Raw genomic sequence first — 27,834 nt, forward strand, 5'->3', positions numbered from 1 at the left:
TGAAAAAAAAAAATCCAGAAAATCACACTGCCTCCTACCTGACAGTCCCACCACACACACGAGATTGCATCACTAGCCAAAGCTAGTAAAGAAGCAGATTTAGCGTTTAGGTAGATAACAGCATACGGGGATCTTGAAAATCTACATCATCTTCTTTCCTTGTATCAATATGATGCTGTACTACCATATCAATCCAACATTGCTGCTTCCTCATCTTCTTCGTTTCATGTATTCACCAGTCTGTCAACTGTAGTTGTCTTTCTTTTAAATAAACTTTATTTCAGCTGATCTGACAAGCTTCACAGAATTCACTTAACGGACACAGAAATAATCCTTTCTGAGGAACAAATGCTATTTTCATCCAACCATTAAAAAGAAACTTGAAAATATGAACTGCAGCTTAGAATGAGTGCATAAACAGCCCGAAACATAGCAACCTTCCACAGGTCATGGCAACAGTTTGCAGCCAAGAGACAGAAGATGTGTATGACATACTTTGGAGACTAGATCATAGACAGGGGACTCCTACTACTTAATTTGGTGTGTGTGTATTGCTGTGTACCATAGTGACCTGTTTCCACTGGAGCTTGAGTTCTCCCACAGATGCCTTTCCATTAGCACAGCCAGTCCCGCAAGGTAGTCCCAACAGGGAGCCACAGCTGCCTACTCAAGAGCTGTACCTTGGCTATAAGTCACTAGCAGACCATTTCTTGGTTGCTTTTTTTTTTTTTCCCTCCACCTGTTTGGAAGGAATAATGTTTTGGGCATCCACCTGAAAATGAATCAGTCACGTCAATGAGCAATATTGTAACAGCCTCTGAAGTACAGGAATATGTACTTCATTGGCAGCATATGTGTACCCTCCTTGTAGAGTTATGTTTGCACATCACACATACATATTACATTGTCTTGAGCAGGTATGAGCACAAATTACAAGATCTTTGCAGTACTTTTTGATCCTCACTGCATGAAAATATAATCATACAAACTGTCTCAACTTTATGACTCTCCCCCTCCCCGTGCTTTTAAATGTATTGAAAATTAGCACCTAGAGTTAATTATCCTAGTTAGAGATTCCTTCTTGGTTTCCATTATTTTACATTATCTGTACGCTTACATAGGCACAATACTCCCAAGCTAAGATCATTATGGAAGACTTGGTGCTATAAAAAAAACCTCTTTTGCCAAAAGCCTCTCTGGTTCTGAGGTACATCTAAAGAGAAAAGCTTATAGGCTCACAGATTAGTAACAGACACTAATTTGACAAAAATTGAATAGTCCTTGAGTGTCACTCATGACCTTAAACATGTTATTACTGTGTTTACATGCTTTTATAAAACCTGACTGATCCCCCTCGCGTGTAAAGAAATATAGGTAAGTGAAATTGCCTTCTTAAGCTTTCCGAACCAGTTCTTGTTTGAGCAAATTCCTTTTCTGGGAAACTTGTAGAATAAATCCTGCTCTGATCTCTCACTTTTCAAGGTCCTACCCATAAATCAATTAAATGGCTTTTTTAAAATGTACTATATAGAGATTGTTGGAACTAGTCCAATGCAAACTTCAAGCACTCTTCAGTTTCTGTCAGCCAAGCAACCATTCCTTGTAGCATGCAGTACTTGTTTTACATGCACACGTAGTAGAATATTGTGCTCCAAGTTCCCAAGAGCTTAATCTTGTTTAAAAAAAGTTCTTTACACTGCATACATTTATGAGTTCTTAATTTATTACTATCTACAGTTATCCCAGTGGTTAAAATATTTTTAAAGAAGAAAAGGGAAAGCTATTAGACTGGCGTGATGGCCAGTCTGAATTGACAGGGGAAGCACAATGGAGCACTTAATGACAAGCAGTTCCTAGATTTCCTTAGCAAACATCAACATTTAAAATGACTTAAAGTGAAAGCAACAATTAAGCTCTCTATTTTCAATTATAATGTAGGTTTGAATGCATAAACAGACTTTTTTTTTTTTACCTTAGTTATCGGTGATATTGTAAATATTCACTACCTTGACTGCATTAAATGGCACCCAAGATGAACTATCCCTCAGCATTTCAAAGATCTAGGTGTGGTAACTCCATCTGTTGCTTCCATAATCAGAACTTCAGAGTATCAGTCCCAACCTAGTGAATATTACCGTGCGGTTACGTAGTTCTTCCTGTCAGGAACAGTGGTAAATTAAGTGAGGCACTGACTCTGCATTCCAACTATAACAGACTACTTATTTTACCTTTTATCTCTTAACTACCTCATTTTCTGCTGTTCACTTTTTTCCTTCAAACTATATAAACTCTATTAATATACAGAAATATTTAAACAACCTAAAATAATTGACAGCATTTTCTTCAGCTATGTTACCAACAAGTGATTATGCATGTGAAAGGCACATTTAATATTTGTACGTTGATATGCAAGTTCCCTTAGAAACCATCTACGCATACTTGTTGGTATTTATCAACCATTTGGCTGTGGGATGGAACTAAACAGTTTGGCAGAGCTGCCAACATCAATAGCTTTTACAAAAATCAAGCCTGTTGCACCACGCGATCAGCTGAATAACCCATGCTATAGGCTGCTCAAAGCCAAGCACTGCAGATGAAATGGCAATTGCAGGCTTACCACATCCGTACACAACAATCATCTGAAGGAGGACTTCAGTGTTCTTTTCTTCCGGAAAGATCTCTACTGAACAAGCACGAGCCTTACATCTCTCTAGACTTTATATTGTAAAGGCTGAGTCCAGTGTTGTTTGCCTGGCAAACTAACTGAGTCAAGGTAGCATTTTCTGTTGGAACAACTAAATTAAATTTATTTTCCAATGCTCCTCCTTTTTGTATTCTTTAAGGAGAGAACACAAATCAGTATTCACGTCATTCTGGTCTTCATGTCTCCATACAAAATGAGGTTCTCTGACATGTTTAAAACACTAAACCTTAGAAGGTGGGCGTTTCTTTCCTCGTATTTAAAAAGTGTAAAATGCAAAAATACTGGCTGTCAGTGCCTTCACTTAACAGGAGAAAGATTCAAAGTGACTCTAAGGAAAAGCATTCAGATTTAGAAGTCTAAACCTAAGACTTTAATTATTAGAGGTAACAGATAAAACAGTACCCTCTTGATTTTATCAATACATAAAGGATTAATTCTCTTTAGAAATATACATTTCATTTTCTAATTTTTACCCCATATTTGGCTATTTAACATTGGTGAAAGTTTTAACTTTATGAAAACGTAACTAATTGCTACTTATAACCATATTAAGTGTTATACATTTGTAATTTAGGTTAATATGACTTCAAATTAGGAGTCTCACTGGGGACAGCCAATGGGATATTATTGTTTAAAACAATGCAAAGAAAAGAACAGATTTTGAAGGAAAAAGGAATAATGCAAACAATCTGTTCACTGTCTGGACTATGTAGAATTCAAGAGAGGCTAAGCATTTCCCTGCTGAACTGTCCGCAAAGCTATATGGGTTTTGTTGAAGTTCGCATACAATCAACTGAAAATTTGAAGTGGCTAATGAAATTTCAGCTAGTGATTTGGGTATTACATTTTTTGAACATTTCAAATCCTCTCTGCTTTTCACAAACACTTGCAAATATAACAGCTTTTTCTTCAGGGACATGTCATCAACCAGAAAAATATAAAGAGAAAGCTACTGAACTGTTTCTTGGCAGCTGACTAGAGCGATGGATGAATTGCACATTATCACCTACAAGAGCTTATTTCAGACTTAGAGAACTACTTTGTGCTAGAACTGAGACACACTTTAAGCAGCAGCCAGTCTGACCTGGATTAGACTGCTTTAAAAACTGCATGGAAGTAAATGGAATCCACTCATTTCCTCACAAACACCTCTTTTCTGTAAATTTACTAATAGAATCATCACGTGCCAAAACATGAAAACGTACAGCACATATATTCCCATAGCTAACAAACTAAATGCTGTTCTACTGAAACCAAAAATACTCAAAAATCTGTTGAAAGTTTTATTTACATAACAAATCCAGCTGGCATCGTTTTTCACTCAAGTACTTCAAGTCAGATAAACAAGTTGCTGGCAGTCTTTCCCAAGTAAACAGGTTCTGTTAACATTTCTGTGAGTACTGCTGGAGAACAATTACTTTTGTCTTACATTTATTTTTCTGTATTAACACTTGTTTTGCTGTAGCACATCTTTGTTCAAACATTGCCACCTGCATAAATTCAGGGAAATAGAAACTGACATGTTTGATATATTGATCAAACTAAACATAAAATGAACTCAGCATGAATTTCACCGAATTACTTTAGTCATAGCTTCTCACTTCATTTTAATGTGATTACATCTATGTGCTCCATAGGGAGCAATAAATAAAAAAACTATTTTTTCCTCACCCAAGTTGCATTATGGATGAGTTTGTCAGAACATCCCCTTGAAGCATAACAGCAGCGTTGGTACTGGCTTGAAATACTGTTTTGATAAAATCAATGACTTCTATTATTAATCCCACTTACAGTGATGTAAAAAACAATAGATCATCATTTAATGTCACAAAGGGAAACAGAAATGACAGAGTAAATCTGCATTTGGTTATGATGGGATCACTGACAGTATGAGCTAGATTTTGGCTCTTGGCACATCCCGCAGCAATTCCTCGATCACATTATTATGGAGTAATGTGCCATTAGCTGGGTTGTGGTCAATGACCAGATAAATTCCATCAGTCTGCTCCAGCTGCGAAGTATAACATTTGCTGACTGCCATGTTGTCTCAGCTCATTAACGAGTAACTCATTATACAGCAGTAGCTTGCAATTATAAACTCTGTGGTCACCACAGGTCTGGGAGCAGATAACTAACTCCCCTGTCATGGATGAGGTCCCCAGATAACAATGTACAGCTGGTAATGTTCTCTGTACTTTCTCCACGGGTTATTTTCAGCTTGATCACAACTCCAAAACATTATCTCCACAGATGCAAGCAGTCACTCTAGCCAGCTGTGCTTTGAAGAAAACACGCTTGTAGTCTTCACATGACAATCAGGTGCTTACCCACGTAGCACAGCACACTTCAGTTGGCCATTTGTTATCCGTTTCCTATCTCTGTTAGGTCACCGCAACCAGCATGGTATCCTCAACCCCTTTGGTTGTTATTCTCAGGAGCTACCATAATTAACACCAAGTTGTTCATCCAACCGCTGTCAATTAAAAAATGTCTTCAAACAGAATATTCATGAGGCAGCTGTGCCCTAACTGTCTAGGGTAGCACCTGGCAAACCCATTTTTGTTGAGAGCCTACCTGTGGTCACACTAATTTACCATTTACCTTGATTAATTTAGAAAGCTTAAGTTATCACATTCTTCACCTATTTTGAAGATTCTTACTTACTTTTTATTTCAGTTACAAATGTTCTGTGTGACCTTGTAACACACCTATGCACAGGGTATTTTCCACAGGTTTCTTTTCTGTGTCTTGCTTGCTTTAAAATAAAAAAGGCAAATAAGACCAAAAAAAAAACCAAACACCAAAAGTTTGGTTTTCATTCCAAAGTAGAAGGAAAAAAAAACCAACTTGTTTTTTCCAAAACAATTACAGCTTTCCAATTGTCCAGCTGAATGATATTCTGAGTTATGTTAAAATATACAACCCACTTTACCTCATCAACACAATGGTACTGCAACCCTGATGACAAATATAATTAAGGCTTCAACACCCACTTTGCAACAAAACCCTGAAACAGAACTGTTCAACCAGTTGAGTAAAAGGAAACAAGAAAGTTGGTTATTAAAAAGTGAAATCTTTTGAGTAGTGCTATTTTTACTGATTCGTACTACCAGTATATATATGCATCCCATAATTTAGAACCAAACCCTTTTTAGTCTGAGCTGGGATGTGCATGGGCACGGTCAGGCCCTTCCCTCCCACATGTAGCAGGAATGATGCTCGCCTGTCTTGCTGAGTCACAGGACCCTGCAGTCTGATGTATGGCATAGACCAACACACTAAACCTTGCATCTCATCCTCCCAAGCCCTTGTAGGTTCATTCCAAGTCCCCTTGGAAATGGCAGATTGTAAAGATGCAGATGAATGGTATGTGTCAAGTAACCTCCCAATGACTAGAGCAGTCCTTTTTCTGCATGCACGAGATTTCTTCTGAATGGAGACAACTACACCTGAGGAAAAAATTCCCGCAGACACAAAAAGGAGAAGCGTTTCCTAATGGGTTTTGTCCTTGTGGTGGGTTTGACCTTGTCTGGCTGCCAGCAGCCCACCTAGCTGTTCTCACTCCTCCTCCCAGCACATGGGGAGACAGTAAGACAGCTCATGGCTCAGCAGAGGATGACTGGTTAACAGACCAAAAGAACTAGGTTTTTGTTGCCATCTGTAGTCATTTGTGTAAAGAGTGCACACACACACACCTCCCTTACTCCCAGAAAGACTGAGAAAGTTTTTTGTGATCTCATTGTCCACTAGCTTGACAGGCTACAAAGCATTTGCATGTTCATCATTTGTAAGGCAAATCAACAGGTACGTGTAACCAGGCACATCAGTCCCCGAGGTCAAAAGTCTTTTCACAAAGAGAGGAGGGGAGAGGTAGTACCAATGTGCTTCACCTTGAGTGGAAAAGAAGATTTTGATATTGATTAATGTTTGTTTGTGATATCCATCTGGTGCATGTTCCAAATTACTCGAAATGTAAACGCTCAAGTATATAGGCAATTAAGTATTCTGCATTTTTTGTTAAAACTTCCCTGTTAAGTAAAAAAGCATTTTTTTAATGAAACCTGGACAGCACTTAAAACTAAAAAGACGTGAAGTACAAAACACTAAATAGGCAAGCACTGACATGAAGTAAGACTTGTAGGTTCAACATGACTCCCAGAAAACTGACAAGTTTTAAGATCATATAGAAGATCACAGCTATCTACAAGAATTGCCCTTCTCCCTGATTTAGAAGGATTGAGAAGACTATCGGATTGCCCCTGGAGTACACAATAACCACCAGAATCTTAGCAATGACCCCCTACAATCAGGAAGACCATCACTGGTAGCATCTTGTACTTGAAATGGTCTCAGCCTATTACATACCTCTAAAAGCCTGGAGAGATTTTTCTCAGCTATTTGCATGCTTGAACTAGTCAAACAAAATAACAAGCAGCTGGATCAGCAACTCTGACATCATTTAAGCTTCACCTGAAGATCAAAGGGACAATAAAAAGTTAACACTGCCAATCACATAAACTTTGTAAAGAAAAAAAAATCAGTAAAATGATACACTTTCTTACCTACATGCAGATTTCATAGGAACAAAATAAAGAAATTGAGTTTTCCATTTACTTGCCAGGCTGTCCTACAAATGTTGATGAACACACTTTCTATAAAGAAACAGAAATCCATCAAAGAGAATTTCTATTTTCTAAATATTTAATGTAAATGCTGCTGTGTTTAACCAAAATTACATCAACTGAAAAATATGATTACAAGTTGCAACTGCAGTTAACTAAGTCCAAGTCACAGGTCACTTAGACTGAACACGTTTTATAACAAAATACAGAAGCAATTTTGTGTCATGTGTAATCCCATCTGCTGGGAACTTAATCTTCCTGCATTGTTAAATCAAGAACAATCAAGCTGCATCAAAATCCACGTGCACAGTGAGATACCATATGAAACTCTTCTCGCTATATAAGTAAAGCCACTTTGCTCAGACAACAAGGCATCCACTCTTCCGTTACTCTTGAAATAAAAGGTGAAGCTGACAGCTGATGCTCATAAACAGCTGCCACAGTGCATAACAGCCATAGTTTTACCTTAACCAAGGTTCAAATCTCATTAAGCAACACATTATTTCCTGCTTTGTTTGCTGCCAATGCCTCCAGAATGACATATTGAACACAACTACATAAACGTAATACTAAAGAGTACACAACACTCAAATGATTACACAGTATGTAACTATCAAATATTAACACTTCTGAGCAAAGTCCAACGTATATTCATGCCAGGTCCTTGATTGCTCCTTTGCTAAACAGTCACATAATCGGATTAGTTTTGTCCCGCAGCCTACTGCTTTGTCAGGATGTTCACGTGAAAATACTAATGCAACCCAACTTTCACCTTGCTAAGCAGAATTCCCTCCATTTAAATCACAAGAAGCTTGAAGACAGCTCTTTATTACATGCTTCAAAAAGTAGCTTAGGGAAAAAAGGTAGATCTTAAGCAAAAAGCACGTATTACAATCTAGTTTTTGTGTTCCACTATTTTAATATCGTAAAATACTCAGTTCAATACTACATTATAACATTGTCAAACTCAATCTTATCTAGATGTATTATATTCATTTTATGATTTTAAAGAAAAAAATGTCAGCACAGTTTAGGATGAAACAAAGCTGACTTAAACAGACTGCTGAAATAGCATTAAGACAGAAATCACATTTTTCTGTTTGATTCTACAAATCTTGCTTTATATGAACTGTACCTGAGGAAGTCCTAGGTTTTTTTTCCTTCAGTAGTTTGCAATTAAAATCATACATGCTCATTTTGCATACATTTTTCCTGTGACCTGAGACTGTTACTAGGTCTGCTTACCTATGCTTACCTACCCCTGCACGTTGCAGAATTTGGCTTGTCAGAATGGCAGAGGTGGGGACTTCTGCTGTTGCATATCGTAGTGCATCTAATGATGATTCAAAACATTTTCTAAATGACCGGTCTATTAGCAAGTTATTAGCAAGTGAAAGCTATCAGTCTTTTTATTTTGCTTCTTCTACTTCCTCATACATTTTTTTGTTCCCCTTTTCTGGGAAATACCGATGAAATCAAGCAGATAAATTCTCTGTATCAGAAGGACCTTATTTTCCTACTATCCTTACCAAATACTGCCACTGACACCAGCATGTAGAACCTACACCAAACACATACCTGCATTCAGGAGAGAGAACTGCACTCAACAGAGCAGATTGGGGAATACAGGCAGCACTTGGAGATAGCTTACAATTAAAGCATATTATAAGAGCTAAAGTAGCAGCAGGGTCACACCTGCTATCACAGAAAGACTAATAAATCATCAGTAAAACACAGCTGCACCACGCACAAGCCTGAAACCCTCTGCACCCTCATAAACACAAGCCCTCAGGAAAGACCCTGTGCTGACAATTGATGCCACCACTGTGTTAAGCCTATTTCTCTATTCGTTTTTTCTCTCCAGTTTGGATTACTGCTACAATATTCACCACATGCAGAACGCTCACACTATGAAAATCCCATTCTTCAAACTGTCTCTGCTTGACATAGTATAAATCGTTTATACACACTATCTGAATGCTATTTCCTCTCCATGCTGTAAACAACCACTACATTTTGCTCATCCGAAGATGATCAAAGATGCCCGAACAGACCTTTTGACTGAAAAAAAAATTAAATCAGCTGATATTACAGCAAGCATCAAACTCTTCACCTAATTTAAATCTTGATTTGGGAAAATACACTCACCAGGTAGGACCCAGTGAAGACAGTTTTAGCGGTAGCAGACTTAGAAAGACAAGTTAAAACATTTGAAAGCTAGTAGCAGGCAAACCCTCTAGAATACTTGAGGCACTAAGAAAGTTGAAGCAAGACAAAAATGATTTCCTTACTTAGCAGAATATCTAAATGTAGTTACAAAGAGAGAAAAACAAAAGGCTAATGTGCACCTCTGTTATGCCTGTTTAAAAAGTAAACTAGCCAAAAGTTCGTAATGGTGTTTTAAGTAAGCTGTGTCACGCCACATTACTCAGCACAGTTTAGATTTTTTTTTTTTTAAACTTTCAGATTTACGTAGTACAGGTGCATTTTTTATTTTTAAAGACCATCGGTATACTTATTTTAACAAATGGCAGGACAAGAGATCAGCTCCTGGACAGTCTTCCATTTTAGTGAGGTTTTGTTTTGTGTTTTGTCTTTCCACAAAGGATCTGAACTACAATTACTCTCTAAAAGCCACTCTGCATGTTTACTTCTGGATCATTTCAAGCAACAGCTTTGTACAGGAAAACTTTATCATGAGCCAATAAACTGAAAATGTTCTTTGCAAACAGGCATCACACATGTATATTATCTTCATTAGATAATCTACAATTTATTATTAAGAAAAAAACCCACACAACTACAAGGTATGATAAGAGTCAGTGTTACATAGTTTAATTGTGGAAGAAAATCTACACCACATAACAATGCGAGACAAAAGCAGCAGAAATGGGCCTACAGTCTAAAAAGGAATGCCTGATCTTCATATTAAAGTGAATGTATCTCAATCACTTTCAAGTTATGCAATGTTTAAATGTTTGTAAATAGATTCCTTTATGCAATTTGATTTTTTCAAGTACTTACTGGAATCCTATAGACAGACATTAAGCACCATGTTTGCACACTGAAATGCTGGTGATAAGCTTTAAAAAAAAAAAAGTAGCCATACTAAAAGAGAAACTCCAAAAGTTTTATTAGGATTTTAACAGACATTGCAAAAAAAAATATTGCATAATGATTGAAAACATAATATTTTAAACAAAGTAGCAATGTGGTATCAAGTAAAAGAAAGACTGGAACAGCTGTCTATGTATGCTGTAAGGAAGATGTACCAGAAAAGGGATACAACATTTTTAAAATCCAAGGGCAAATGTGAACAAGCCACATTTTGACAGACTGACTATATACCGTAGATGTTTTACAAACTGCATAGCAGTGTAAAGAAATAGTTTTATCCTAACTATACTGTATTCCTGCATTTGCAGCAGTTTACAAGGCAGAGATTTTGTTTACAACATCGATATTTTAATAGCTCTGGATTCTCATAAAAAATGAACTAATTTAACAAAACAAAGCCTGTATCTACATTTGAAAACAAAAGTGCATGTATTGAGAAATAGTGTTATTTCTTAAGAAGAACACTGAGTACTTAAAAAGTTCATTTTAATAGAGCAACAACAGAAACTTTAGATGTAGATCTGCACTGTGCTACAAGTGAGATTCTACTAACACCAGCTCCTATAACTGGATACCCTCTTTTCCTAAGGAACCAAGACACATGCCCACCTACTATCACTTATGGTTCTGGGTAGTTACAAAGAATGCCAAGTACCAAAACCACCACATTGTTGACTAAAAAAAGTATCAGTAACCCAAGACAGATGTTTTAAAGTAGATTTAGCTGTAAACTCGACCATAAACTCCTCAGCATTCAGGATCCTTCCAGTCACACAACTTTTAAACATTGGAGAGCAGCAGCAAGGAGCCATTAGAGCTAAAAGGACAAGAACTGATGAAAGCCTGTCTCCTGCCTTGTACTGAAGAATTTGTGGGTAATGAGCATTTCAATGAACTGTGAGAAAGGGGTGGTGTTTTTTTTCTATTTTTTTTTTTATATAATTCCTACCTAAAACCCAGTTGGTTTTAACCCCGTTTGTCAGATTTGTACACAAACCCAGATTCTTCTTTCCACATAACCGTGGTAACAGCTAAGAATTACCAGAAATATTAACTTCTCTAGATCGTTTATTTGTTTCCTCCCTCCAACCAAAAAAAGAGAAAGCGTGGAAAGAACATCTAGTTTCAAGATCCAGGCAGAGCTTCTGTTTAAGCTCTTGTAATTTCAACTCATGGCACTAAAGGACTAGATTTTTTTTTTTTTCTGGGCACCCTTAGCACTCTGGATAGAAAAAGGCAGTGAATGTTTAGCTGGACTAGACCCAGCATGGGAAATGCACAGATACCAAAGTTGTGAACTGCAGCCAGACTAGCCATAAACAACTGTCCAGTACAGAATTTACAAGTAATAAATTTAGCCATTTTTGTAAACATCCCCTCCTTACTAATCTCTTATTTTTTCCTATAATGGAAATACGTACTGTATTTCTTTGTTCCAAGCTCTGGTCTGTTTCTGTTTTAGCTTTGTGGCACAGTTGCTAAGTGCAACAAGCTAGAGACACCAACATTAATACAAACAAGTTGGAAAGTCAGTTCAAGTTATTACAGTTTTGCTATACCAGGGCATTTTTCATAGCATGTATTCTCTATTCACAAATGCTTTGTAAGATCTTTTATTATGGAAGACTGGAAGCAAACTGAAGTTGTTCATTTAACGGATGTGGTTGAACATACATTTCTGATATGCCTTATGCAATTAACAAATGATGTCTCATCTTATGAAGATGATACATTTGATATATATACCAGTAATTTAAAATGCTCCCCCAAAAAAGCAGCATTTTTATAGACAAATTAACAGAAAAGGAGACAGTACATCTCACAATACCATAAAACAAGTAAAGCCCTTTCATTAGCTGCATTATAAACTCATAACTGTTCATCACATAATTTGAATTTCTGACTGCTCAAGCAATTTAACCCTCAGCCAACTGCAGGACAAGGAGAAACACTTCAAATCAGATGTCATTGTAGGTGTGAGAATAAGAACTAGTATTCCATGTTTTTAGCTCTAAAAGTTTTGCTCCCAAAAGTGAAGTAACTGTTAATAGTCCAGAAGAAAAATAATCATTTTTGACATGTCAAAAAAAAAGTTGTACTAAAAATTAAGCTGCTGTAAATCTGAGCTCACTTAGATCATTCCTAAAAAAATAATAAAAAAAAACGTTTATCCTAGATCACCTGTTAACTAGGAAAAGCAGTAGAACACTGACTTCATGAGAAAAGATGTGCTTAAATGCTGAGTGTTTGAGACATCTACTATAAAGTTTTGAATTCTTCATCGTCTTTCAAATAATTGGATTATAATTTGTTAAGAAAAATAGACCAAATACAGAAAGTGCATTTGGTCGGGATTTTGTCTCACTGCAGTTCAGTGTTTCCTATCTAAATGTGCATACCATTTAGAGGCCATTTTTGAAATGTTATCAGTCAACAGCAACATGGGCACCAGTGAATAAGAAAACACACCTTAGGATTCCTTTTTTAAATTATATAAGTTAGATAAAACTACCCTGTCCAGCAAGTTCCAAATTTTTCAAACGTTAAGGCAACTTTCATTACTTTCCAGCTAAACAGAATTATAAAAAATAAATGTCACTTCAAACCTTATATACACAGTGACAGAGTAGATTTAGCTAGAAAGTATCTTTAGTACATTAATAAAGTGTCACATAATATTACCGAGGTTATATCAGGTGCTTGAGTGTATGTGCAATTGGAGTGGTTGCAATATTTAAAGTACAGGTTTCAAAACAGAGCGCAGTGAACGTCCTTCTTTAGTGAGTTCTCGTGTTACACACATACATGGCAGTGGAACAGCCTCCTCTCTTCTCTCTACAGCATTATAGCTACATTTCTTCAAGTGGTCAGCCATGCTTATGATGTCAGCAAACTTCCACTCGTTCACAGTACAGAAAGCTGTACTGAACCGCCAAACCTAGAAAACAAGTTGTACATAGGCTCAAAATCTTTTAAGGTATCTGAACTCAGAGCAGGAAAATAAGTATTTGTGCTACACATTCAGGATGTGCTTTGGATCTGTAACAACATGACAAAACCAGGCAATTCTAAATTTTGGATAGTCAGTCTCAGGTTGGCTCAGATTCCAAGTTAACTCGGAATACAGGGAAGAAAGGCAGGCTATATATATATATATATATATTTTTTGTCTACAAAGTAGATGCTATCAGAAGTTAAATGACAAAGTACTACATGACCATCAGTACTGGTCATGATGGTTACTCTATCAGAAAATAATCAATTTGTGAAACAATCATCTTCTGCAATTCCAAATGATTGCTGCAGATACTCTGTGCTTTGGAGGGGGGGGCGGGGAGCAGGAAGAATGAAAAACCTAACATATGAAGGTTTAAAGTTTTAAAAGTTTAAAATTTTTTCTTTACACATTTAAGGCATTCAATATCATGGCAACAAATAGGATCTGAACAGTTGTACAAAAATAAAAATTGCTTTAAACAGTATAAAGGCAAGAGATGCAAATTTTAGACAACTTTCTCACTGTCACAGAATATTTAAAATTAAAGAAAATGAAGTAATAGCTAAAACCTCCAATTTTCCCAAGACTTAAAAATGTTAATTTCCACCAAATACAAATTGAGCAGACAACTACTTCTACTTCTTGAAGGGTGTGGAAGACTCAACCAACCTGCTAGCCATTTTGGCTAATTGTTCTATTTGACAATGTATTTCTTGAAGGGATATTATATCAAAAAATAATAACAACAATAGTGACGGGAAAATATAAGAGAAAAAGCAGAAACATAACCAATTAAATGTGTTTTGGTTTTTTTTTCCACCATCAGAAGAAAATATAACTTACCTTTTCTTTTATTTGCCAAGAAGAACTTCCATCTGGGTACTTTCTCTTCTCCCAAAGCAGTATCACCATTCCACGTGCTTGAAGCAAGCTTCCACACACATCTCTCATTAAACGTGACACTCTTGAAAGCTGACATAAACTAAAGCCATCTAGAAAACTAGCGATGTGCTGCAGAACCTCAAAAGGTAGACTACTCAAATGGTCATTGTGTAGTCCAATTAAGCAGCTTTTTGCTGGTTCTACTAATACTGTAGATATACAAGGCTGAACTCCAAATGACCGTAAGTGGCGATCATGAATAATTTTTGCCCCTTGTGTTGAAGGACAAAACCTTCGTTGAGAATATGTACACCCATAATAGGCCAACGGACACCTCTGCTCCATCCAGCCATTAAGGCCAGCATGAATGTCACCATGCACATTCTTAAAATGCGAAGAAAATTCATTCCTCCTAAACAACTGTCCACAAACAAATGTAAACATTGAACGCTGTTTTGTTTGGTATCTAGCCACATATTCCAATACCAAATCCAGTCCAAGGGTCTGGAATGGACTTGGATTTGAGAGCTGTGGGTTGGCATGATCACACGCAGAAGCTGAAGCTATTTCCCCCACCATTGTATTTGTGGCCAATATAGCTGATGGGAGAGAAAATGTTTGGGTCCCAAAGTCAACATGATACACATCGACAGTGCGACTTTCTGATATCCCCCTACCTCCAGGAGAGTCTCCTAGGCAAAACAACAGAGCTGCAGTGATTAGATCAATCCCCTGAAGACCCATGGGATCTTCTGTTATCTCCAAATCTGATGTATCAACAGCTTTGTCTTCTTTCGGTGCTGACCAATAGTGATTAACAAGGAATTTGTATGATCGATGCCGCATAAGTGAAAATGCATCTACGTTTCTCAGTCTTTCCTGCTCCACCTGTCTCTCTAAAATTTCTTCTGCATTAGCATGGGGAAGTAGTATGTGATTAACATTACCATTAACTAAGTGATCAGCTGGTATTACTTCTTTAAGTTGTGCTGTTACAGGGAAGGAGCTGCAAGACTGCAATGCTTCATCATCACGAGATGCAGTACATTCACCATTTGCTACACTGGATGGTTTTGAATTAGAAACACCAAGATCTTCATTCTGGTCCAACACCTTTGAACACTCGTTTTCTACATGAAAGCCATTACACAAGAGTGAGGAGTTACTGAGGTTTAGATTTAAGTCATGATTTTGTACTACATCATAACAAATATCACTAGAACCATTTTGCTCCATTTGTGAATTTTGACTCAGGCTATCCAAGTCAACTCCCCCAGCTGCACCTATGTTTTCTTCATCTGGATATTCGTGATCAGACTTATTATCCTGAATAACGCCATTAGAGGCTTGTTCTTTAATCTCAGCATCTTCTTTCATTTCATGTGAAGTGCAGAGCTTTGAATTTAACATGCTAATGTCCCTGGTTGCAGTGTTCAGGATATCCAGAGCAGCGGCTAAACTCCTTGTTGTTTCTACAGTAGCTTGATAAAGTGCACCATAGGACTCTTCATCTACAGGTATCAAGCCATTTGAACACACGGTATCTGGGGTGTTTGTTTTGACAGAGGTTTGTTCTCTGGATTCCGACATCTGATCAGCTGCTTTTGACATCATAGTTGCTACTTTAAGTGATTCTAGTAACATGCGCTGGTCTTGAAGGGCTAAAGCCATATCTAGCTGCTCCACTTCATCAACGTCTTTACTCAGATTTTCGTAAGATTTTCGGTCTGCATAACTGACCGGCCATCTATTCCACTCCATGGTGCAACATACCACGCTTGCAGGACAAACTTCTAGATGATCAGCAATTTTATTACGGGCTACTATGAAGGGACATCCAAAGCCACTATTCAAACAAGGCACTCTTTCAAGTGGACATAAAATGCGGTGCTCCTCAGCTTTACATGAATGAAAAACTGCTCCACAAACGAGCGGGCAGCCTATCAAATCACAGGAAATGCCAGGCTCTGGTCTGGTCATACAACGACGGCTGACACAGTTTACGCAGTGTACATGTTGCTGCTGTTCCTCCATGATTGTAAATCCAATTCTGAGTGAAGAAAAGGGAAACAAAAACATGGAATATTAACTCAATATTGTTAATATTTAACAACAGTTATTTGCAGTTTTGCATTCTTCAGGTATATGAGAGATACATATTAACACAACATGAACTGATCAGAAGCCATTTTAAGAGAACAAGTAGGTGATATTTTATCTTAAAGAAATGATATTTAAAACTTCACCCCAAAATTTCAGATAACATATTTGTATCAGAGTTCAATGCAGTCTACACACATATTCACCAGATATGAAACATGCAGCTTGGAAAAAAATGTTGTATAAACTTCTCTCGGGAAGAGCTCTTTACTCCTGTCTATTCCAAATAGATGATTCAACTAAAAACAAAGCATGCTCATTGACTATGGCTGATTACCTAAAATCATAAACTACACAACTTACACTAGAAGGAGACAAAGGAAGCCAGACTCACTCTCATCTGTGCTAAATCTCCAGACCTTTAAATTAAACAGAGGCATCCTACTGCCTGGGCTGCTTGCTACCACCTATGCTTCCAGCACCCTCTTCATGCAGTTCTCTTCAAGGCATACATCTCAATCTCCATTTGTCTCCCATTCTCTCACACACACACACAAATCTAACAGGCAGCAGTCCTTTATAACAGCTCTTCACTCTTCTGTTTTTATTTCATCCATAGCCTGTAGCTCCTCCACAGTTTTTATACAAGTTCACAAATGTATACAAGTATACAAATGTAGCAATTACACCACACAATTTATTTCACTCAAAACCTTTACATCAAAACTATCCTGCCCAACACTGTCCCTGTATCTATACACCTCCGGTTCAGTCCACAAAAGGAATTTTTGTTAATCCATCCTCTGACCTGCCCTAATTACAATACCAGCAGTTCAAAGTGTAAGGGTAACATGGCAACTTTACATAACTAGGCCAAACAGCAATAAAAATCCAAATAAAATTTAATTGCATAATCTACCATAATATGCTGATGCATACAGAAACCCAATTCTTTGTTGTGGTAAGGGGGAAAAAAAATAAAAATATAGGAAGTGTTACATTTTTGTACCATACTTCCAGAAGCTCTGCAACTCCTCACTAGCTCGAGTGCAGGCCCACTCAAAGGACCAAGCCTTCCTCCCCCTGTGCTCCAATAACGTCCCTTGCAGAAGTGATACCACTGGGATTACAGTTCAGAGATACCAGAGTGATTTACACAGAGCCAAACCTCAAACGATTGTTTCAAAAATACATTGCTCAGTTCCATCTTTTCCTCACTACCTATACTGCAAAAAGAAGTTTAAAAAAAAAAGTGCTTGCAGAATCAGATTAATAGAACAGAAACAGTTCCTTATTTTATTCTAACAAATGCTCTCATGAAGTGTTGTCATACTAAACACTTCAGTTTTAATTTATTAGAACTTCTTAAATTAAAATTACTCTAAACTGTAAAAATAAAACTGATTAGTATTATTCCTTTTGTTCAAACTGAAGGTAAGAGGAAAGAAAACTGCCTTTCAGACACTCCACATTAATTTATTTAAAGCATTTAAATAATTTTTATGCAATGCTTCACTCAGTTGTATTCTTCCAATGCTTTGAAATTCATGCCAACTTTAAGTACCAATCAGCCCTCATCCCTCCATCCCTCGTAATTTGGATAACTCAAATGTTTTAGCCACCCACTCTCCTGAACACTAACAAAGAAGCATATGTGCTTAGCAGCCAAAACACAGCTGAATTTTCCCCACCATACCTTAGTATTTGAGTAACAAATAAGTTGCTTCATCACACACTGTCAAGTGCATCAGTTGCTGATCTCTGTAACTGACTGATCTGCTAAATGTTTTAGCAAAACCTTCTGGCACACAACCCGCTTTAACCTTGCGTATTAAGTCAGGTGGCATCCCCTGCAAAGAGCTGAGAAATGTTCAGTAAAGAATCAAAAAAGGGAAACTTACTGGACTGAGAATGCAATTTAATTTGCAGTTCTTCTACCAAAGCCCTCTTTTTAAGTCATTCCTGCCAAATACAGTAGCCTAACTGTTGCTAGACCAAAAAAAAAAAAAAAAAAAAACCCTTTGTATTTTAAAGTGCTTGACACAAAATGGAAATAGTCTTGAAAAAGACCAGTGCTGGTTGATAATGCAAAAGCCTTCATAGGGCCCTGCCCTAGCTTCATACGTCTAAACACAGTCATAAAACAAACAGTCTCGTAGCAGCAAGGCTTAATTTGATCCGTACCCCACAATTACATTTAAAATAAATAAAAAAAGATCTACTTTGCAAAAAGGTATGCCCCTGCTCGCTTTAAGATGGCCAGAGCTGAGCCGTTCCTAGACCAGGAGGTAGGTTTGCCAGCTAGAGCACACCCCTGTGCTAGCTCTGACTGCTGCCCTGCTTCTGGGCCAAAGCTGGCTCACGCTCACACTGCTCAGAACTCAGTCAGAGCTCGTGTTTGCCTGCACCATTTGTGTAGACATACCCTAAATTAGTCAACCATCATTAAATACTACCTTTAAATAGCCCATGTGAGCTTCCACAGAGGAACATTCTATTAAGACAGTAAAACATCCTCCTCCCTAGCACACTATCTTCGTCTCCACAAGCCAGATTGTGAAACCCGAGTGGTGTGATTATACTGGCTTTTCTCAAGCTCCAAGACTCCTTTTGCACATAAGTTAATATTCATCAAAACTTAATCATCTTGTACAAGCAAATGAAATTTCAAAGTGTGAGAAAAGGAGAGAGAATCTGGTAAAAACATTAAATATCACTAACAGAGTGTATGAAGATGTATCACACAACAAAAGCCCATGTTTTACTAATAGATGGACGTTAATTTAGATCTGTAACAGATGCCTGCAGTTGTTTTTATAAAGAAGCAGTTATGCATGTGATCAAATAAATAGATAAAATTCAAATTTTATTGGTCACTAAAAAAGGAGGCTATTCCATGTTGTTTCCCTTAAGATTCAAATCCTTTGGCTCCTTAATTAAATGTATGATCTAAAATCTCTTTGGACATCAGTAGACCATCAGCATGACATTGACTAAAATTCTGCATCCTGCGCAAGTCTTCGCAGCACCTGCTGCAGAACTTTAATTTAGTCAGAATATCATATTTATTTATAGCTTCTTATAGAGACTATACACACACACACAAATAAAATGTCCTTTTCATGCATTTTTCAATTTGAATACCTGGCCTTCAAACTCAATTAATGTTTTGGGCATTAATGAGTTCTGGGACTTTCGATGAGGCTTTCAATGTAATTCAATTACCAAAACATAAAAGAAAACCAAAGGAAAAAAATCGGCCAAACTACCCTATCAAACTGGATAAAACCTCATGAATTAGCATATTCATTTACCAGCAAATGGTCACTTCTCACTCAATATTGTAAGCTAACTTTGTGAACCACCACACTTAGCACCTCCTTGATGCACTGACTAAGAAAAAGGGAAGATAAACAATTTTTTTTGTTGGACATAAGTCCAAAGCTTTCAATTACTCTGATACTCAAAATCCTAGAACACCTGTCATTAAAACACGCATCAATAAAATTTACTGTCTATACCCTATTGTGTTCCTTGTCACAATTTGGTGAGAATACAGAAAGTCACATCAATGACTATAGCAAGAAGGAACAGCTGCCCTTTTCTGATAGCACAGTGTCAGCAACTAGGTTCAGTTCATATGAGATGCTTAAGTACACACACTTGACTGTTACTAGCAGAGAAACCTAAAAATACATCCAGTTCCAATGAGGTGACCACTGCTCTCAGAATTTGTGCAATCACTTGATGTTATTGTACATACTATACAGTCAGCTGACCAAATCAGCCAGAACATGCTTTGAAAATCTGTCATAATTAAAAGGATTAAAATTCCAGCTGCTACAGCCACATGATTTTCAGTTGCTGTTTTAACACAAACATTAAAATGGCATAATAAGAGTTTCAAACAGTCACTGCACAATACTTCAGCTGTGAGGGCTCTGCCTCCTATACCACAAAGTGTAAGGAACTGTACTCAGAGTAACCAAATCCGAAGTCTGCTTACTTACTCTCCCCCTACATGAACTCTTTGGGACAAATAAGATAGGAAATCACAGCAACTATTCCCACAGTCAGAACCTCCATTACTTAGACACTTTTCATTCACCAAACCTATAAAAGCTTAACTATCTTTGAACCTCTTCCCTCTATCAAATTTGACTAAATAATAGTCCAACAGGTTCTTAAATTACTGGTTCTAGGAAGTAGAACACAGGTACACAAGCAGTACTACAGGTTTAAACTCCTAGGAGCATCCAAATCCACCCACAAGCAGCCAAATATATGCAAACCATTCTAAAAAATTCCCTGTTGTTTTGGAGATTGTACAAGACAACCCACTATTCCTGAATCTTCCATCTTTTACCCAGGTCTGTGGCTACAAGAGTTAGGTAAGTCTGGTAAGATGTGGAAACTATGCATTTCAGAGAGTAAAGTGCCAAGTGAAATGGAGATAAGAGATATGTGGTTAAATAGGAAAGAGGAAGAGTGCAATATAAAAAAGAGCTTTAGAATATTCTGTTAGAATTTGTAGTACTATAGATAACTATTGAAAAAAGTATTTTATTTTTCCATATCCTACCATGCACGGGAGAAGTATGTCATTAATCCTGACTAATAAATCTAACTTCAAAATATGTTACACAATTCTCATAGTCTTCAAGAAGGTAAGCTTTTCTCGTCACAGCTACCTTGCAGAAAATGTGTAATAATTTTCCTATCTACAAAACAGACAGATTAACTTTGTTATGCAGGTCATGCTCACTTTTTTTTTTTTTTTTTGTGGGTGTTTTGTTTTTTGTTGGTTGGTTTTGGATTTGTTAAGTTTTTGTTTTCTATTTTGGGGGTGGGGGGATGTATTAGTTTTCAAATGACCAATGGATAACATGAACTAGAGGTTCAACAAGATCTCTTCTGACACCATGTCAGTCAGGGGAACAGCAGTTGCCACCACTACTAGTTGCCATTCCTGCCTGAGGTGAGCAACAAAAGGCAGCTCTGACTCTAATCATCAAGACTCCACAAAGACTAAGGTTAAATAGCCCCATTCTCAGGCTTCTCCGAAAACAGTACAGCCTTTATCCTCACGTTAGGGAGCTGGGTGCCTCAAATCTTACTCTAAATGTCTCTCTACAGCAACAATGGACAACAGAGCAAAGTTAATCTAATGCTACGCCAATTTCCAACTACATTTTCAAGTGGCAAATTCAGAAGCACAACAATAGACATTGCAAACTGCTAAAGCCTAACTTGAAATAACATGACTAACAGGTGACAAATTTAGAAGGTATGTACCTCAGTTACACAGGTAATAAGTACATGTGGCCATCTTATACAATCTTATATCTGGGGCAATAGTTCTTTTTATTGTTTTTCTGATATCAAAGAAATTCCTGACACGGACTTTATGAACCCTTATATTTCTTCAAACTGGTTTACATCACAGACACTTTCAGGAAGTAAAGTTCTTTCAGATGCCACACTTAAAACGTCAACCTTATGGGATACAAATACTGTTGATTATTTTGTTAATCACTGAATACATAACAAGAAGCTTCAATTACTAAAGCTGAAACTACTCAACTAGTAGGATGTTCCTTTCACCATTATCATCGTAGGCTACGGCAATTTACACATATTACACAGAAGAGGCACCAAAAGGTCAGGCTCAAAACATGGCTTCTAATTGCAAGGAAAAACACAGGGCATATATATTCCTGCAAGATCCTAGGTTTATCAAGAGATCATCTAGGATCAAAGGAACAAGCAAAACCTTGGTATGTACTAACTGCTTTGTGAAGCATAATTTAGTCACCCATCTACCTCAAAAAAACCAATCTAACTGAAGCAAAAAATAGCGAGCAGTAGAACTATAAAAAAATGCCACTTTTTACCTTCCAACCTTACCTTAAAACAAACATTTCTGTATCTATAGCTCCTCCCCAGCCCACCTCCCCAAAACCCCACATCCTGTTAAAGGAGCTGACCTGTATTTTGCATTCTTTTGAGTAACACTTTAGGAGTTCCTTTTTCCCTAATAGCAAACCATCTTCCTCCCGTTCATAGAATTCAGTGAGATAATTCCTCCCAAATCACTGCAGACAGAAAACAGATCTGAATGGGAAAAAAATCCCAAAATAAAGCAATATGCTGCTTTGACTGAAGTGGACGCTCCAATGATGCCCTGTGTGTTTGGATTACTTCCAGTTTACAACAGATGCTGTGACGGAATGATGCAAAACTTCCCCTATCGCTATCAATCTCCAAGAACGTTGAAAATCAAGCCCTGAACTACTAAGCTTTTCCTTAGAGTACTTTTGTGACATATCTGCCATGCTTTCTTTTATACCTACACATTCCCCAAAGAAGAAACCAAAAGGCCTCAACAAGCCTTCGGCCTCACACTGCCACAGGACAACCGCACCAGGACCAGCTACGCCTGCTGTATGGCTCGGGCACAAAAGCACTCTACCTGTTCAGCTGGTGACAGGGCAGACTCAGCTAGAGAGCCAGTAGATTTCATGTGTAAGGGACTTCTGTACTTGAGCTCAGCGCGACCCCTGGACTGCTGCAGACTCTGCAAGAAACGAGATCAGAAACACATTTTGATTTCCGGTGTACAGATTACTTGCTGTATGTACAATCCTCTGAACAGGTCACCTGCTTATACTATCTGGAGCTACAAGTGCTGAAATATCTTGCATTTTTTAGGAAAAAATAAATATGTTTTTAATAGACTTTACAACTGCAATATAAGTTCTGTCACTCTAGCTTTTTGTTAGCTGTTAAAGTCACACCAGACTGTTACTCATATTTAAGGCTAGACAAGACTTTTAAAAGTTATTACGACAACCTGCTTCACTTTATTATTTGGTTTGGCTCACCAGGAACCTTTTAAGAAAAATATGCATGAAACTTGAATTAAAGACTGCAACAGCTGGAGAACTAGGGAAAAAAAAAAGATATTTAAAGTTGGGTTATTTTATAAGCTGAAATTTATTCTAGTTAAAATTTGTGCAGCTTCAGTCTTCAGACATAATTCATTAAACAGTTGCTTAATATTAGAAAGCTCTTTACTGTAACAAGCTTCTTCCATGTATTTGTATTCATGAATTATTGTTAAAATTTAAAGAGATGGAACAGAAGTTATATACTCAAAGAAACAATGTTATCCTTGTCCGCAGACATCATCTCACAAATCCTACACAAAAACAGAAAAGAAAATAAGCCATTTCTGAGAAATCAGAACCTAAACTATTGCAAACAAATAATGCAACCCGTATTACGGTAGGTAGTTTCAGCCACCCGAAAGAAGCCAAAAATAAATCCTTCTTCTTCAATAATATTTTAATTCATACATGTTGCCGCAGAATTCCTGACCTCTGTATGTTTACAGAGATCTGGCCAAAAATCTTTGTTAATATACTACTTCAAGTGTTACTACACAAGTTGAACCAGTTCCCATAGCAAAATAAGAAAGCAAGTTTAAGGTAAATGGAACGTGAACACAACTGCTCTCCAAGAAGACAAACTGAAATGCAGATGTAATGTACTCTGCATGTATAAGGGTTGTTTTTTTTTTCTCTTAAAAACATATTCTTGTTAGTAGCACAGAGCCTGACCAGTGTACAGCAAAAGCAGTTAGTACACAAAAATTTTAACAGGCACCTCCACTGCATCAGATAATACTGAGGTACAAAGATAGGGGCTGTCCTAAAACAGTTTGAAATTTTAAAAGTAGAACAAAAAGAACAGGAGAAAAACATCAGAGAAGGTATTAGGAACTTTAATCTATTCCATTTCCAGCTACTTAACTTTGTTATCAAATGAAAGACTTTTTGCCATACCTGTTTGACGTCTCCCCCTTTTAAACTACTTGGTTTTAAAAGCAATGAAAATAGTACAAAATACCAATTTCAAACACATAAGCAAAGAAACAAACAACAACAAAACAACCAAACACTATTTTCTAAACATAAAAAAAACTCACCCATCTCAAATAGCTGATGACAAGAAGCTAGGAAGGAACACACTACACCAGCTCTTTCAGTGTTTTTAACTTGAATGAAGAACTGGAAAACACAGATCTGCACTGCAAGTTTGTGCAGGGTTTGTGGACGTACAGTGAGTCACCAATCTCTGATCTCTAACATAATTTAGACTGCCTTCTCCAAATGTCAGCGGGCACGAAGCTATTACTTTTTCCACAGACTCCAGCTGAACATTCCCATCCAAATACATTCCATGGCCGATGACAATAGTGACTCAGCTAAAACAAGTTTTTGTAAGAGCATTACAGCTATGAAAATACAGCACACTCCTAGAAAGATCCTATTTGCAAAGAATCTGTCACTCCAACACACTTCTCTACCCCACAGGATTTTTGGAAAACTACCATTTCTACTAGAGATACTTCTAAATATACAAACACGAAGTTTAAACTTCAAAAAAAACAAGCAACACATTGCCCACCTACCTGCACCTATGTAACTATGCCTGAACCAGGTATTGCTATTCAACAACCAGCCTGAATCGATAACTTCAGTTTTATACGAAGAGCTGGAACCACGCCAGTTAGAGTTTTACCTCAATGTACCTCTTCTTCTCATGGCTTAAGTTTGCACCCATCGGGATTTCATTGTGATTTCACACTAGGAGCTCAGATCAACGTTTGACATGTGGTAAACAGTGCTGTCTACTCAATTCGATATTCTACAGACTGTAAAGGTTTGCAGCAGGGTATTTTAGATTCAAGTGGCATTAACAAATTATAAGGAAATTAAAAAAAAAAAAGGCAGACCAAATGTCACCTCAAAAACTATTAAAAACAGTATCTTGCAAAGTCAAGATCTAGAGCTCCCCTTCCATTTTAATTCCCTTGGCCCATTTTAGATCAGTTCATATTACAAGATTTTTCAGCCTCTTTCCTTCATTCAATAGTGAGTCTAGATAGTGCCCAGGCACTTAAAGCTTAGGTAAGATTTCTCTGTAACCCTCGTTTAATTTTAACCTCTCCCTTAACTATTTGTGGTCTTTTTGGGAATACTTAAATCTCACCTTTAAGAATTCAAGTTATGTTTACTCTCATTATCCAGATAAGGAAATTGAAAGAGAATTGTCACCAGTACAATGATCACTAGACACATGATTCGCTGGCTCTCATCTCTAAACCACTGGATCTCATTGCCAGAGACAAACAGCATTTGCTTCATTTGAGACAGAGCTCGCCAAAGAATCAGGTCGATCAGTATGAAAGAAATTAAGCTTTTTTTTTTTTTTAAATTATTATTGTTTAGTTCAACTGGATTGAATACAAAAGCATACGTTTGTTACTAATCTGAAATCCACAGCAGCTGCAGGAGTTGACTCAAAGACAAACATTCGTATGCTGTTACAGCCATGCACTTAACAAAGGCACTGGGAAAAGCCCTTTGGGACACAGGTCACAAACTGGATTGTCTACAAACGTGCAGAAATCTTGCCCAAAAGTTTCCAACCAGGTACTGCTACTTAGACGCAGCACCTATTTTTCCCATTAAACTTCAAAGTAGGAGGCATGAGCAATACAATCCAAACCTAAGACGTTAATTGAGTAAGAGAATAATTTAGTACCAAACAAAAAGAACATCCAAGAAGCAAAGACATCTCTGTTGCATAGTCTTTGCCCATTCTGATGGGATTCTCCTATTTTCTAACACTTTCCAACTCTGGGAAAGAATGAGATGGATACCGCAGGAAGTCTCAGCTAGCAATACAACCCCGATTCACCCTCTGAATCCATTCCTTGTCTGAGTGAAGCTGGACCAGTACGGAAAGAAATACACAGAGGCATTTAGATGCACACAGAGCAGAAAACATACTAAGGTTACCAATGTATTTTTCCATCTTCCAGCTTAACTCGCTTACCAACCAGGGTTGTTTTAGTAGTACTTTTGTACTTTGAGGAGAGAGGAAGACCACAGGTAAGGATAACTAACACCCTCCTCATCACGCATCGCCAAGGGGCTGCACGAACCTCACCCCTCCAAATCACAGCCCAGGCTGCACGGCAGTAACGCGCCGCAGGGCCAGGAGCTCGCAGCCGCCGAGGGCTTTCACAAAGAGACGCGGGGGGAGATGTCCGTCCTCACGCGGCAGGACGAGCAGCGCAAGGCGACGCGGCGGCCACGGCAGCGCAGGCCCCGGGCGAACACACGCTGCTCCCGGCACGCCAACGCCACAGCCAGCACAAGGGGAACGGAGGGCGAGGACAAGCGCCCGGCGCCGAGCCCCCGCGGGCTGCCGCTGCCCGCCCGCCCCTCGCACCCACCCGGGGGCCGCCGGCAGCGCGGCCGGGCGCCCTCCTTCACCTCCGCGCGGCGGAGCAACCCCTCCGACGAGGCCCGCGGCCCCCTCGCCGGCCCCGCAGCGCACGGCCGCCCCCCCCTCCCCTTCTCTCCCCACCCCGGCCCTCCCCGGGGCTCGCTGCCGGCGGCCGCAGGCCCTCGGCGGGGCCGGGCTCGTCTCCCCGGCGCCCGCGGCTCACCCGTGCCCGTCGCTCGCTGGGCGGCCGGCAGGGAGCGGCGCCCCCCGCGCCTCGCTGCGCGCCCCCGTCCCCCGCCGGCCTCCTCTCGCCGCCTGCCCGGCCCGGCGCTGCCCTGCCCTGCCCTGGCCCAGCCGGGCTCCCCCGCGCGGCCCCGCTGCCGGCCGCGCCCCCCAACGGACACGCGCGCGCGCGCCCGCGGGGCGGGGAGACGGGCGGGCGCGGCCCCGAGGGGCGGGGACGGGGGGGGGGGGGGGCGGAATGCCCGGATGTCGCGCGCGCTCCCCACGTGCCCGGCTCCTCTCGCGCGGCGGGGGCGGGGCCGGCAGTTGCTGAGGGCTTTAACGGGGCTTTAACGTTACAGCGGGCTTGGCTTATGGGCGCCCTGCTGCGGGCTATCGTAGCGTTGTTGAGCAAAATGTTTTGTTTTGTTTTGTTTTATTTTCCTAGAAACCTGGGCCGCCTCCCAGAGGCGCGGGGTGCCGTGACAGCCTGTGAAGGATCCGTCCTTCAGAGAGTGGAGGCCGGCTGTTGGGGCTGTGGGCGGGTGGGAGCTGGCCTCGGGATTATGGCTTCAAGGATCTGATGGCCGGAGTGTTATTTTGTTTTTTACAATAAACGTTTTTTGAGTGGATATAGTGTGTTTTCTGGTACTGGGAGAAAAGCGATTTTACTTAGAACATACACACTTCCCCCCCAAAGAACATACTAATGAAAGCATACGTTATGTTCACAGAAAATACAGATTCAGATTAGTTCAGTAACTCACAAGAAGTAGCATTACTTTTGCCTTAAGCTTCCAGTTAAACACCTTGTCTGCCTAATCCCAACTTCCAGGCTATGTATTCTCATGTCATGCGTATAGGCTTCTCTTTAAGAGTGAGCCAAC

The 27,834-nt window shown here is 38.9% G+C and overlaps 1 protein-coding gene across 2 annotated transcripts; it reads right to left on the reverse strand.

Moving 5' to 3' along the window:
• Positions 1-10,435: 10,435 nt before the first annotated feature.
• On the reverse strand, positions 10,436-27,124 carry FBXO30 (F-box protein 30). Of its 2 annotated transcripts, XM_080586444.1 has the most exons (4): positions 26,949-27,124; positions 22,896-23,000; positions 14,285-16,373; positions 10,436-13,381 (listed from the first exon to the last, which is right to left on the reverse strand). In XM_080586444.1, exons 3-4 carry the CDS (start codon positions 16,355-16,357, stop codon positions 13,178-13,180), a joined length of 2,277 nt encoding a protein of 758 aa, XP_080442570.1. In that variant the 5' UTR covers positions 16,358-16,373; positions 22,896-23,000; positions 26,949-27,124; the 3' UTR covers positions 10,436-13,177. The 2 variants fall into 2 exon arrangements, with proteins under 2 accessions (XP_080442570.1, XP_080442571.1); XM_080586445.1 differs by lacking the exon at positions 22,896-23,000.
• Between the last annotated feature and the right edge of the window lie 710 nt (positions 27,125-27,834).

This window comes from Anser brachyrhynchus, assembly GCF_964034855.1.
Source record: "Anser brachyrhynchus genome assembly, chromosome: 3".
Taxonomy (NCBI): Eukaryota; Metazoa; Chordata; class Aves; order Anseriformes; family Anatidae; genus Anser; species Anser brachyrhynchus.